At 54.1% G+C, this 12,984-nt stretch overlaps 1 protein-coding gene across 1 annotated transcript in view; it reads right to left on the bottom strand.

The window, feature by feature from the left end:
- The window catches only part of MYO18B (myosin XVIIIB), a 225,302-nt gene that overhangs the window by 116,833 nt on the left and 95,485 nt on the right, over positions 1-12,984 (bottom strand). Inside the window, exons 26-27 of the mRNA XM_036013630.1 lie at positions 4,265-4,384; positions 3,841-3,949 (exon numbers count right to left, since the gene is read on the bottom strand). Coding sequence (XP_035869523.1) covers positions 3,841-3,949; positions 4,265-4,384 — 229 coding nt within the window. The remainder of the gene's footprint in view (positions 1-3,840; positions 3,950-4,264; positions 4,385-12,984) is intronic.

Raw genomic sequence — 12,984 nt, 5'->3', positions numbered from 1 at the left:
TGAGGGCAGCTGGCTCCCTTCTTATCCATTTATTTGTACACAACGTCATGACATTAGCACAGTTCCCGGGGCTTGATCTTGGACCTCGGGTTAGGAAATCTTGCTTAGGCCCAAACTTCAAAACAAGAAACAAGCCACTTCCTCCAGGCAGCCTGTCCTGACCACCCCTAGTTGTCTCACGTAACTGAAGGCTCACTGTCCTAAGCTCAGTTGTTTTATATGGTGCAATTTCTCTGTGGACATATGCCTTTCTTTTTCCAAAAAAAAAAAAAACAATCCTGAGGGCAGGGGGGAAGTTTTAGTCAGTTGTGGACCCCCAGTACCCTCTAGAAGAGTTCCCCACAAGAAGTGTCCCCGCACCGACACAAGTTCACCAACTGGCAGGGTCCTACTGGCCAATCGTGTTGGGCGGCAGAGCATGCAATGAGTGGCTGTTGGCGGAATGAACAAATCAGCGAGCAGGGAAGTACCCACTGAAGGAGGAGCAGCAGAGACACTGACCACAGGCTGTCTCCACGAGACAACAGGACCACACTCTGATTTGATAAAAATCTGAAAAAGTCATTTGCTGGTTGATGAAAGCTCTTTGGCTGGATAGGATAGGCTAGACCAAATCATGATGGTTCTTTTGACCATGTAAATAACAAAGTAATGTCCTGTGAAACAACAGAGTTTTGGAACACGTTCCAGAAGTGGAAATCTTAAAACAGAGGCCACACCCAGTTTTCATCCATCCATCCACCCACTTATTATCATTTCTTTTGTCTACCTTCCACCCCTCCGAACACTTATGGAGCACACCACTCCGCACCAGGGACCGGGGGTAATGAACACGGAAGCATCACAGCTCCCAGGAGAACCTAGTGGAGGAGACAAACGTACTGAGAGCCGACGGGATGAGGGCTCTCAAACGGGAAGCTTAAGGACAGCTAGAAGAGGACTTGGAACTCTCAAGGGCAGCAAACGTAATTCTGTTCATCACTGTGTCTCCAGGTCTTACTACCATGCCTGGCATGTCAGAGATGCTCCATAACTTTCATTTTCTTTTCTTTTTTTTAAAGATTTTGTTTATTTTTAGAGAGAGAAGGGAGGGAGAGAGGGGGAGAGAGAGAGAGAGAGAGAGAGAGAGAGAGAAACATCAATGTGCGGTTGCTGGGGGCTATGGCCTGCAACCCAGGCATGTGCCCTGACTGGGAATCGAACCTGAGATGCTTTGGTTCTCAGCCCACGCTCAATCCACTGAGCTACGCCAGCCAGGGCCATAACTTTCATTTTCTAGGTGGATGGGTATATGTGTGGACGCATGGATGGATGCATGGATGGATGGATGGATGGAATTAATACATGCATAGATAAACAGATGAGAGGGTAGACAGAGAGGTGGGCAAGCAGGGGTAGATGGACACTGACGATGAATGTATGGTAGGACTGGGGTCTTCGAGGACGTGATCCCAATAGAGATTCCCGTGCAACTAACCCAAACAGAAGAATGACATCACTGTAAGGAGTAAGCTTGTTCAAGTTTCCACCAAGATAAATAATATCATGGTGGGGGAAAAAAAAAACCCTGTCTCTCCCCTAAGAAAAACACTACGTGTGGCGAACAGTACAGCCTGCACAGGCAAGAGGCAGCAGACAGTGTTTCTGCCGCTGGACCGTGTGCCCCGAGCCGCGATGTGCTGCGGAGCGAGCGACCGACGTGAGGGGCGACCTGGGCAGGTGAGGGGCTGCTCTCCACTCCCCACGCTGACTTCCGCCTCCAACCCCCGCCCCGTGAGAGCCATTCTTCATCAGTATGCATCATTCAGCCCTCGCTACCCAGTGACATTTAGTTACATTTTTTCCTGGATTTTTCTGACCTCTCCATTTATTTTGCAAGTTTCTTGAAAGCAGGGCCCAACGAACATTCTTCTATGACCCCACACGAGTCCAGCTCCACGCTGGATGCATGCCACAAAAGGTTCTCTTCACATACTTCACCACACTTGGAGAAGGACACAGATACTTTTAGTAATTTATGCCCCGGCTTGATCCATGGTGGAGGCTGTGGTGGCAATGCAGTGGCGTGATTAAAGTGTTTTATGGCTTCCTCCAACTTTCCTATATTTTAGAAATTTCCTATAATGAGTATGTATTACTTGCATAATGAAAACCAAAATATTTGTGGGCTGGCTTCCTGGAAACGAGCACCCGGAGCCGAAAGCCCATATAGCATCGTGACTAATGTACTCGTGAGCGAAGCACATCTCGCCTCCCCTCTCATCCGACTCCCGCATCTCTCCGCAGGACAACGAGCCGAGAGGACCATTTACACATGAGTCACAGCCAGGATGGAACTGTAGCCGGCGCTCTTCCAGAAAATCGTGCTGTCCCCCACTGCAAATGCTGTTCCTACTCCCGGCGTGCGCCCCATGCCCTGGTGGGTGTCCCAGATCAGAGAGTCCCAACCTCCCCAGTGAGCCAACCTAAGGGGGGTGGGGGGGGGGGGCGAGGCCCAGGATGAGAGCAGAATAAGCAGGGAGCAGAAGGCGGCAAACGCGCTGTGCCTCTCCTCCACCGCCTCCAGCCCTCCCCTGCCCTGAGTGTCCCCGACATCGCTAGGGCAGCGGTCCTCTGGGGGCACTGCAGGAAGGGTGTTGATGTTTTATGAAAGCTGACGGACACTCCGGGCAGCCTGCTCACCTAGCGCATCCAGCCTGGGCAGAGGGGTTGACAGAGAGGTCGCAGGGCCCCTCCGACCACGGCACAGAGACCCCGGGCACCGCGTGGAGACGGGTAGCACCGGGAGCCCCTGGCTCTGCTGGGCATGCCTCTGCCCCCCCGGGTGGTCCAGGGCCCTCTCCCCTCCTCTCCCACCGAACCGTCCAGGAGCCGCTGAGGGCCGGACACCACCTTTCCATGAGGGCGGCGGTGGTTTCTGCCCCAGATGCTACGTGCATGGGTGGTGACCCCACTCTCAGCACTGACGGCAGCAACGATAAGGAGCAAAGGGCTGCCCAGCGCTCTGTGCCACGCGCCTGGCTGAACGCTCTCCGGGTGCCATCTGCGGCCACACCCACTTGGAAAAAAAAGACACAATTTCTGTGCCCAAAGTCACCCAGCCAATGAGGGATGGAATCTAGATTTAAACCCAGATGTGTGGTTCCACAGACTTCACTTTGAACCACTGACCTGCCTTCCACAAAATGTGTATGAAAAACATTCATATGTATCTATATTCAAACATATGAATATATATTTATGTATAAATATACATTACATATTACATACAACCACAATAATATGTAATAATAAAGTATATTATATCAATGTATAATGTAGTGTATATATCATACATAAATACATATATATTTATGTGGGGAATATAAATATATATTTATGTTACATAAATACAAAGATTTCTATATAAATATGTACATATAAGTACACATATTTATATAAAAATACATATTATATAGATGTTACATAGGCACATAGACATATAACATGTATTTATATATAAAGGTACCTTGCCATAGAGCCCCTATTTTCTACCATTCTTTGCACCTGTCGCCTTGCTAGTTTATTACTTGGGATGCTGTTGGCTCACGTGCTGAATGCCGGCCTGGTCCACTGAACTGGGAGCTCCAGGAGGGCAGGGTCTGTGTCTGCTCTGCCAGCGTCTCAGCCCCTAACACAGTGTCTGGTGCAAAGTAAGTCCTTCGTGTGAATGGGTGGACGCATGGGTGGGTGGATGAATGGATCAATGAATGAATGAAGGAAGGAAGGAAGGAAGGAATGAAAGAGAGAAGAGGACAGCTTTGCCTCCAGCCTCCAATCCCAGGACTCCGATCCGCTCACCTCCTCCAGCGAGACTCCTTTCCGAGTCATTCAACTGAATTTTCTGCTGGGCTTCTTCCAGCTGTTTCTCCACTTCTCCCAAACTCTTCTGGACCTGCTCATACTTGCTCTGGAAGAGAAGTTCAAGGTGTCAGACCGACCGCAGCTGGCCACCTCACCGAGGGGCCTCCCACTCCGGACTGGCCATTCCCTGCACAGCCCTCACCGGGGCACCTCCACAGCCAGGGACCACCCACCCCCTGCACCTTCCTCAGCCGGGGCACCTCCAAGACCAAACCTCAGTAAGGCCCAAACGTCCCCCAGGACCTCAAGCACAGGTGTGCATCTCACGGAGGCTTTCTGGTCCCAGATGCGAGCACAGGCACAGCCTGTTCACCCACACCTCCGCTCCCCCCCCCCTGCCCCGGCATGCTGGACCACCCACCTTCAGCTCCTGAACCTCCCGGAAGGTCCGCAGCCGCTCTGCCCGCTCGCTCTCCAGCACCTGGCAGGCCACGTCCCCTTTGAAGCGCTCATCAGCAAGCTCTGTGGTCAGGTCAGCAATCTGGGACGAAGCGGGTGAAAGCAGTGTCACCCAGTGGGGCCACCAACACCTCTGTTCCCTCACGCACTCCACAGGACCACTCCCCACCCCCCCACTGGACGAATCACCGGCTCTCGGGGCCAGGCAACCCTTCCATGGAATGATGTGGCTAAGAACATGAACATCGGACGTTTCTTGCTCTTGGCTGCTCAGAGTCTTGGCCCGACACTCACTCAGCTGTGTGACTTTGAACCACGCAGGGCCTGATGCTTCACCTTCTCAGCTTTGCAGGCCAGGCGTTGTTAGCTTATGGATTTGTTTTTGAGAACTAAGTGAGATAATCTCCATGAAGCTTAGCTCCGTATCTGGCACAGAGCACGTGTTCCATTAAAAAGAAGTCACGCTCGTAGAGACCCTCCTTATCCATCCTTCCAGGCACCATCTAGCCGGACCGACCGACCGACGGGCTCCCTCAGTGGGACGCACTCACAGACACGCACCACGCAGGAAACAGGAAGCGCCCAGCCAGCAGCCCTGTCTGCGGTGACGGGCGACAGCCATGCATGCTGCATACCAATTCTGAGTGTTCCCCACTCACGCGCACCTGTTGCATTTTTATCACAATTACCTATTCAACTGGCTATTACATAAGCCTATAAAATAAGACTGGACAAAGATGTTCCGTGGAAACTAGGTGAAATGCTTTGAAAGGTTTTTCTTTTTTTAAAGGTGAGTTGCTTTTGAAAAGTGGGGTTTCTGCATTCCAATGACTCTGCCGTTTGCCCCCTTTGAAGAGATCAAAGTGGGAAAGCAGGCGGTCGTGTCCTAGAGACACGGCTTACTTACGGGGGGAAGGGCTTGACCCGGAGGCTCAGCCCCCGAAGGCTGTGGTCCGACCTCTGTGAGTTAAGGTGGACGTGTTTCAAGTTAAAAATAAAAGCGTTTATTTTTTCACAAATTCCCTTGCGCTGATTTTTCTTCCCAATTAACTGACAGAGTACAGATGCCAAAGGGGTCGGGGCTTCTGTGGTATCACTGTTCCGACACGCAGCCTTCCAGGTTCAAGGTTAGGCCAAAGACAGTGAGGAGAGAAACGTATGTGTGGACTGTTGACGACCAAGAAGCTCAGGAACCGCCTTGTACAGGCAGGAGATAAAGTCAAGTGGTAAGGAAGGGAAAAAAAATAGAGGCCAGGCATAGGGTTCAAGTCCAAACACAGCAACTAATATGCCGTGTGACCTTGGACAAGTCTCTTCCTCTGGGGGGCTTTGCGCACTTGAGCTGTAAAATGCATTGAATGGGGTGGTGCCTACTGTTCTGTCAATCTGATTCTACGCCAGAAAGTGTAGTGCGTGAAGGCATCAAGACACCTCGCTCTCCTGTCAGACCCTCGGGGTCACACTGAGGGGTAACCGTGCAATGCTGTGACATGGACACCGTGACCCTTCCAGGGTGGAACCCAGCGGCCCTGCCAGGCCAGTCCCCATCACAATTGTCCCCAAAACCACCCAGCTGCCCCGTGAAGAGGGCGGATGCAGATCTCTGTGTTCTGACACGACAAAATCCCCAGATACACTGCCAAGGGGAAGAACAGCCAAGTTGCAGGACAGAGTGGTGGTCTGTTCCCCTTTTTACGTGCACACAAAAAGCCACTCCCAAACTGGTCATAGGGATTGCCCCCCCCCACCCCGCTGACCCCCAGAGGGCGAGCTCATGGGGATCTTCCATTTCCTGGTGACATATTTCTGTATTGTTGACTCTTTAAAACCCCTTTTGTAATCAGAAAAACAAAAGACAATAAACACCTCCAAAAAACAGTAAATGCGCCACAAAGCCTGGGGCTGCTCTGCACCTTCCACCCAGCCTTCCCTTGCTCCTCTCCCAGCTCATCCGCTCACCCACCAGCGACTGCTCTGACCGAAAAGCAGATTTCCACAGAAACGGCTCAAGGGGAGTGTTTTGGAGGCACATGGCAAGTAAGTGGCTGAGCGGGAAGGTGAACCCAGACCCAGGTGATGGCCTGCAGGTACCGAGGGAGGGGCTCGCCCGGGGTGCTCCTGGCCAGCTCTGGGATGGGGCTTCCTTTTGCTGTTCCCTACCCTGTGTTCTGGAAAAACACTTGCACGGCAGTGACCGGAGACGCTTGTTAAAATGCAGATTCCAGGGTTCTTATATCCCCAGAACTGTCATCTCTGCAGTGGGACCCAGGGATCGGATTTTCAGCGTACCCCAGGGTGATTCTTAGGCACAACCAAGTTTAAGAGTTACTGCCGTACAAACCGGTAGGATCTCCTAACCTTGGCCTCACCCCGGCCTCAGATGGGTTAGATCTGGTTGTGGCACACAGAGGCCCCGGAGCCGGACGAGGGACCATCGGCAATGGGCACCGACCACGCGTCACTGCGATCCGGGAGTGCCCCAGACCACGCTCCTGAGCCACGCCCCTCCCCCGGCGCTCAGCATTGATCTCAAACATCAAGATGGTATTCTCTCCACCTCAGCCAATTAGTGTGAAATTTAATGTGCACGAATCGGCCTGGGCAAAGGGAGCACAAAATTGCTTCAATGCATTAACTTTGTGTTCCACAGAACCCCAGTCAGGAGCCCAAAGGACAATTAGCCTTTGCAAATTGGGGGAAATGACAGGTGCTCTTCGCAGAAGCAAGTTGCCCCTGACCTTGCCACAGGCTCTCTCTGTCCCCGCTTCACAGGGCCCAAGGGCTCCGCCCACAGAGGGGAGGGGCGGGCTCCGCACCCAGAGCCGCAGGGCAAATGCAAAATGGAAGCCAGTTTAAGGAAGGGGAGAGCCCGGCTTACACACTCGTAAGGCCCCTTGCAGACTCCTCAAGGGCCAACTAACCACAGATTATTCCCAGATGTCCCCGGGTACACCACTTGGCCATATCACCGGAACCCCCTTTCTACCTAGGGACCGTGAATCTGGGCTCTACCGGACACCGAGAACGGAACGAATGAATTTGCTGTGGATCTTCCATTCATTCGAACGGATCACACATCCTGAGCACAGCGCCCTCTGCCGTTTGGAGGAACAGGCAGACATCACGCCGGGCACAGGTGGTCCAGAGCGGTCACGGCCACTAGTCATTCATCACGCAAGCATCTACTGTGTGCCGGACCCTGGTCCTCAAGGACCCCACCAGCGAGTTGGGGAGATAAGAAAGCCACACGCGGGGCGCCCATGTCTTGGCCTGCCTAACTCTGCCCTGCTCTCCTACTCAGGGACTCTGGAAACCCCCCACTCACCTTCCCCACAGAGAGCAAACGGCGCCCTCTCATCCGCCTCCCCTTCTTTCCAATGTAACTAACAGGCCCTGCCCGTGCCTAAGGCTCGTATGGGAAACAGCTCACACGCCTCCATTGCTGGGGGCATGTATGCCGTCTTCTTTAAACCCTTATGAGGGGGGTGATTTTGTTATTCCCGCTCCACAGAATGGAGGACAGAGGCATTGAGTGGGAAATGATCTGCTGAAATCATAGCTCATCAGTCGCAGAGGAGTTCTGGGCCCTGGGTTATTACTCCAGCCCTGTCCCCCGTCCCCTGGCCTCCGACCTCCCGGCCCCTGGGGGTCAGCAGAGCAGGTGTCGTCATCCTCCCGGAGTAGTGGCTCGGGGAGGTCGCGTTAAACAGCAAGCAGGGGACAGGTCAAGGACCAGCCAGACAAGACCGGGACCCCTCCAGGGCCGCGGCCACAGGGAACCTATGTGGACCCACCGCAGAAGGGAAGTCCCACCCCCGTTAACCTGAGAAACTAAAAGATAAAATGATAAAAAAGAATCAGGGAAAAAAAGAGAGAAGAGAAAAGGAATCAACAGAAAAGGGCCGACCTGACCGCAGAGCCAGCTGGCTGGTGTGGGGTTTGTTCGTCAAGGACAGTGAGCTGTGGCTGCACACCCCGGTCGTGGGTACCTGCCCCCAAAGCTGCCTCAGCCGTTAGGGGAGAATCAGTACAAATCTTGAGCTCAGTGGCCAGCTCTGGGGCTCTCCCAGAGACGCTGGGGGCCAGTGCGGGCATCGCCCGTGCATTTCTCCTCCCAGTCGTCTCATCACCCGCTACTAAGTGACAGTAACAGTGACCTTAATTACAGTCAGCAGCACAGAGAGTGCTCACCACGCGCCCAGCACAGGTTACCCCACAGCACCCTCACAGCAGCTCCGAGAGGAGGCACCGACATCTCCGGATTGCAGCTGAGGAAGCTGAGGCACCAGGGCGCAGACCCTCACCCAAGGACCCCCAGCCAGCCAGCGGCGGAGCTGGCTACGAATCCAGGCAGCCTGGCTCCTGGCCGCACCACCAGACTGCCCCGTGAGGGCTCAGAGAATACGTCCTGAATGAGATAATGAACGTATGTGAGTGAGAGTTAAAGGGGGCGCTCCACAGCCTCTGGCATTCTCATGGCAATGGGGACACTTTCGTAAAAGCACCGGGAGAAGGGTCATGCTTCCAAGAGGGACACACGGAGATGACACATTGCCGACTGGCCATGGGATGGAAGGGGCAGTTACAGGCTTTCACAAACTTTAAAACGGCCTTCAAGGTTCGCTAGCTCCACCCTTCAAGGGGAAATAACTCCTAGGACACTGTCACCCACACATCCCATCTTGAAAGTGTTGTCAGGTCCGCCCCTCACCTTCAGGATGGCATCCGAACCTCCAATATGGCTCTCACTGCCCCGTGGGCTGGCTCAGCTTCGTGGTCTGACTACCCACCCCACAACCACCACCCCACCCCACCCCTGCACATGAGACCCTCCAACCAGCAGGGCAGCAGGAGCCAGGCGCGTCCCCACACTCCGTCTCTGACCTCGTTGTGCCCTCCCCCTGGAATGCCTCCCCACCTCGTCAGCGGGCTAGCTCCCGCTCCTCCTTGAAGACTCCTCCTCCAAGAAGCCCTCCTAGACCCCGCTCCCAGTCTGGGTAGATGGTCCTCCTCTAGACCAGCCTGTTTGGAGCCAGACAAGGGTTCCAACCCCAGCTCTGCCGCTCAACCGCTCAACCGACACTCGGTATTGGGCAAACCTGTCCACCTGTCTGAGCTTCTCTTCCCTCATCTACTCGTGGGGGTACTAACGCTTTCCTTACAGTTTGATCTGGAGGTGAGATTAGATAATGTAGGCAAAGGCTTTATCACTGCACCTGGCACAGACACATTGCTCATTAAATGTTACTTTATTACATTTATCATCATTGCATTCATTCATTCGTTTATTCAATTTGCACCGAGTGCTTTGCGAGGTAAAGAAACAGCTAAGGCATATCATTATCTTCAAGGAATTCAGCCTGCCCTGGGGAGAGGGTGGTAAGAATTCAAATACGTAACAGTGGTGACGTGTGAAGGCTTGAAGTCTGTAATAACGCCTTCACGTGCACCTCCTTCCCACAATCCTAGGGAGGAGAATTTATAACTATTACCATCACCATTTTACCGATGGCAGAGACACTCAGGGACTTGAAGAGTTTTCCCACAATCCCCTAGTGCTAAGGGTCCAAAGCCAGCCGTCCCGATCGACCCTCTGCTCCTTTACTCCCAGGTGGACCAGCTCAGGTCCCTACCTGTCCTCATCCCTGTCCCCAGCTCCTTCGTCTGTGCTGCAAGGCAGATACAAAAGAGATGCGGCTCCAGTGTTCATATAGGGAAACTGAGGCACAAAGCAAGAACACTGCAGCTATGCTGTCCTCCATGGGGCCTTTAGGTAACCCCACCGCGGTCACCTGTGAACACACCCACGTCGTGGTCATAGAGCAGCGGCAGCCCTGGCTGCTGCAATCACGCCCTGCCCGGCATGTCCCCGCAGGGAAGGCCCAAGAGACCCTGACCTGCTGGGTCAGAAGAAACTGGGCTGGCTTATTCTCCTGGAGATCAGGGCGTGCCACATCTGTCCCCAGGGAGGCGCAGTGACAGAGCGTGGAACAGGGTCGGGAGACCTGGGATGGAATTTGGACTCAGTAACCACTTGACTGCGTGACCCCTGGCTCTTCCCACCCTCCCTGGAGATAAGCTCCCAGCCACACTCAGGCCCGTCGGGCCCACACTTCCCAGTGCGCTGCAAATGAGCTTCCTTACCTACATCCCCGGTCCCTGCTGTGTCCCCGAGAGTGTGCCCGGCAATGCATTAACCCACAAGGGACACCGCTCCGACTAATGAGGCCGCACATTGGACTGTGTGGGCCTCTGTCTTCTTGCCATAAACAAGTTCTCGGGAAAGGCCTAAAATACATTCCGGAGACAGAAGAAAACACACCCCTCTCATATATCCTCATGAGCTCCCGCAGCCTTACAGGTACTTCTTGTGAAAATAAAGCACCCCACCTCGCACGAAGGCAGATTTTTGCACGCTTGAGGGATATTTATAGCCGGCTTCTCCAAGGCTCCTCATCTTCTCTCCTGCTCCTTTGCAAATGAAGCACTTAAATCATTTTGCAATAATGTTGTGTTTTTTTTTTTAATAAGCCTAGTCAAACGGAGTTTCCAGTGATGAGGCACAACACAGTTTCATGGAAGTTTCTATCAACTGTTCGCCCTTCCCGCTGACCGGGGGGTGGGGTGCAGAGGCCACGAACGGAGGGGCTGGGGCGCCTTCGCAATGCATGGGCCTTCGGGGGTGTCTGCTCCCCAGCTGCTGAGAGACAGTCGCCCGGAGGAAGTGGAACCACATGCATGGAGATACCTTTTGTCTGCTCCCTCGCCTAACGCTCCTCACAGGGCGGTCCCGGGCCCACAGGTCCAGCAGCACCTGAGCGCTTACTGGGCAGAGAGAAGCACTGGGGCCTTCTGAGCCCACTGACTCGGGGTGTCTAAGCAGTGGGGGACAGCACTCTAGATTCTAATCCGCCCTCCGGGGGACTGCCGGCACACGTGCAAGTACAGCAGCCGCTGCGGTCACAGAGCCAGACCGCCGCCTCGGGGTGCCTCCGGGCTGGTTTAAGAAGCAGTGGAGGACCGACCCTCCATCAGGATCCCTCCTGGACCTTGGAGGACGGGCCTGGGGAAGAAGCTTCAGGGTCAACAGCGATTCTGATGCTCTTTCCAGGGCCAAAGCAACCAACATGAATCAACGGTAGCTCTGGGGGAGGAGGGAAGGGAATCAGAGCTCTTTCTTCAAATGAAATTGTGCGTGGGCCCCCACATGCCACGTGTCACCGAGTCTGAGCTGTCGTGGCTTGTCAGGTGCACTGTGACCCATGATCAGGAAAGAAGCTGCCGCCGATTTGGGCAGTAAGACTCCGCTGATCGTTAAAACACATCCCGGTCCCGGAGATGTAAAGACGTGGAAAATACCGTGCCTCTGAGAATCGCTACAATACAGAATGAAACCAAAACCAAGTTCATCTCCCATAACCAGTGCAGGCTTCAGGGTTCTGACGCCCTCTGACCTCTTCCTCGCCCTGGGGCAGTTCTGAAGGGACGGCTTCCAATGGTCGCCTACAGAAAGCCAAGCCACGGAACGGAAAAAGGGGCCTGCACCCCATCTACCCGACAACTAAACTCATCTCCACCATATAAAAGGGATTGCTACGGATCAGTCAGAAAGATAAAAGACGTGCAAAACCACATGGCCAGAGAGGAGAGCCAGGAAGTTGCAAGTTAGAGTCAGGGCGTGGCCTGGCTGCACGCACCCCAGTGTGGCTCAGGGAGGCAGACGGACCCCGCAGCGTGCTGCGCAGGCAGCAGGCTGGAACTGCCGCCTGGTGCCGTGGGGGCGGGCGCTCACACCAACACTGTAGCACGCTGCCTGGCAGCGCCCAGCAGAGCCAAACGTGCCCCCGGGGGCATCCCTAACAGGAGCGTAGGCCAGGTGCATCTGAAGTCACGTACAAGAGATGTCCCCAGCGCGCTTGTTGCGCTTGTTCCTAATCGCTCACCACTGGGAACCACCAAACGTTCATTTAGTTTATTTGTAACTTCCAGTGAGTCCAATGTATCATTGCCCCCTGAGACGGGTGCTTTCGTGAACTGTTGAAGAATTCCTCCCTCTGGAGCCGGGTGACGTGGGTCTGCTGGATACACAGTGGACTCCACACAGGGCGGGACACTACGCAGCCGGGAGGATGAGCGGCTCACCACCCTCCACGGCGACGCGAGCAGATGTGACACACGTGAATGTCAGACGACAGAAACCAGACACAAATGAGTACCCACCTCTGACTGCATTTAGGTCAAGTTCAAACCCCGAAGAAAACTAATCGATAGTGTTAGAAGTCAGCTTGCTGGTCGCTCTTGGGGGGCAGTGGCTGAGATGGGGCACGGCAGGGGGGGAACATGGGCAGGCCTGGGGGTGACCTGTGTCTCACTCTGGGTGCTGGCTGCTTAGGCGTGCTCGATTTGTAAAAATGCATGGAGATGCGATCTTAGGACGTGTGTGCCTATTTGCATGTTCAACCGTAAACATAACAGTTTAAAAACGAGGAGGAAGAGGAGGGAGAAAAGGCAAAAGAGGGAGGGAGAGGAGCTGGGGAGGAGGAGACGGGAATCCTAACACGCGGCCATCTACCGTGACGCCGAGCCCCACTCCCAGCGGCGGTGGCTGCAAGTTCCTGCAGCCACAGACCCTTGCCAGCACTGGGGCCTCCTGACCCCACCCATCTGAAGCGTGAACTGGTC

Source organism: Phyllostomus discolor, chromosome 13, assembly GCF_004126475.2.
Source record: "Phyllostomus discolor isolate MPI-MPIP mPhyDis1 chromosome 13, mPhyDis1.pri.v3, whole genome shotgun sequence".
Classification (NCBI taxonomy): Eukaryota; Metazoa; Chordata; class Mammalia; order Chiroptera; family Phyllostomidae; genus Phyllostomus; species Phyllostomus discolor.
The sequence above is the reverse complement of the archived record's forward strand: the minus strand, read 5'-3'. Positions and strand labels throughout refer to the sequence as shown.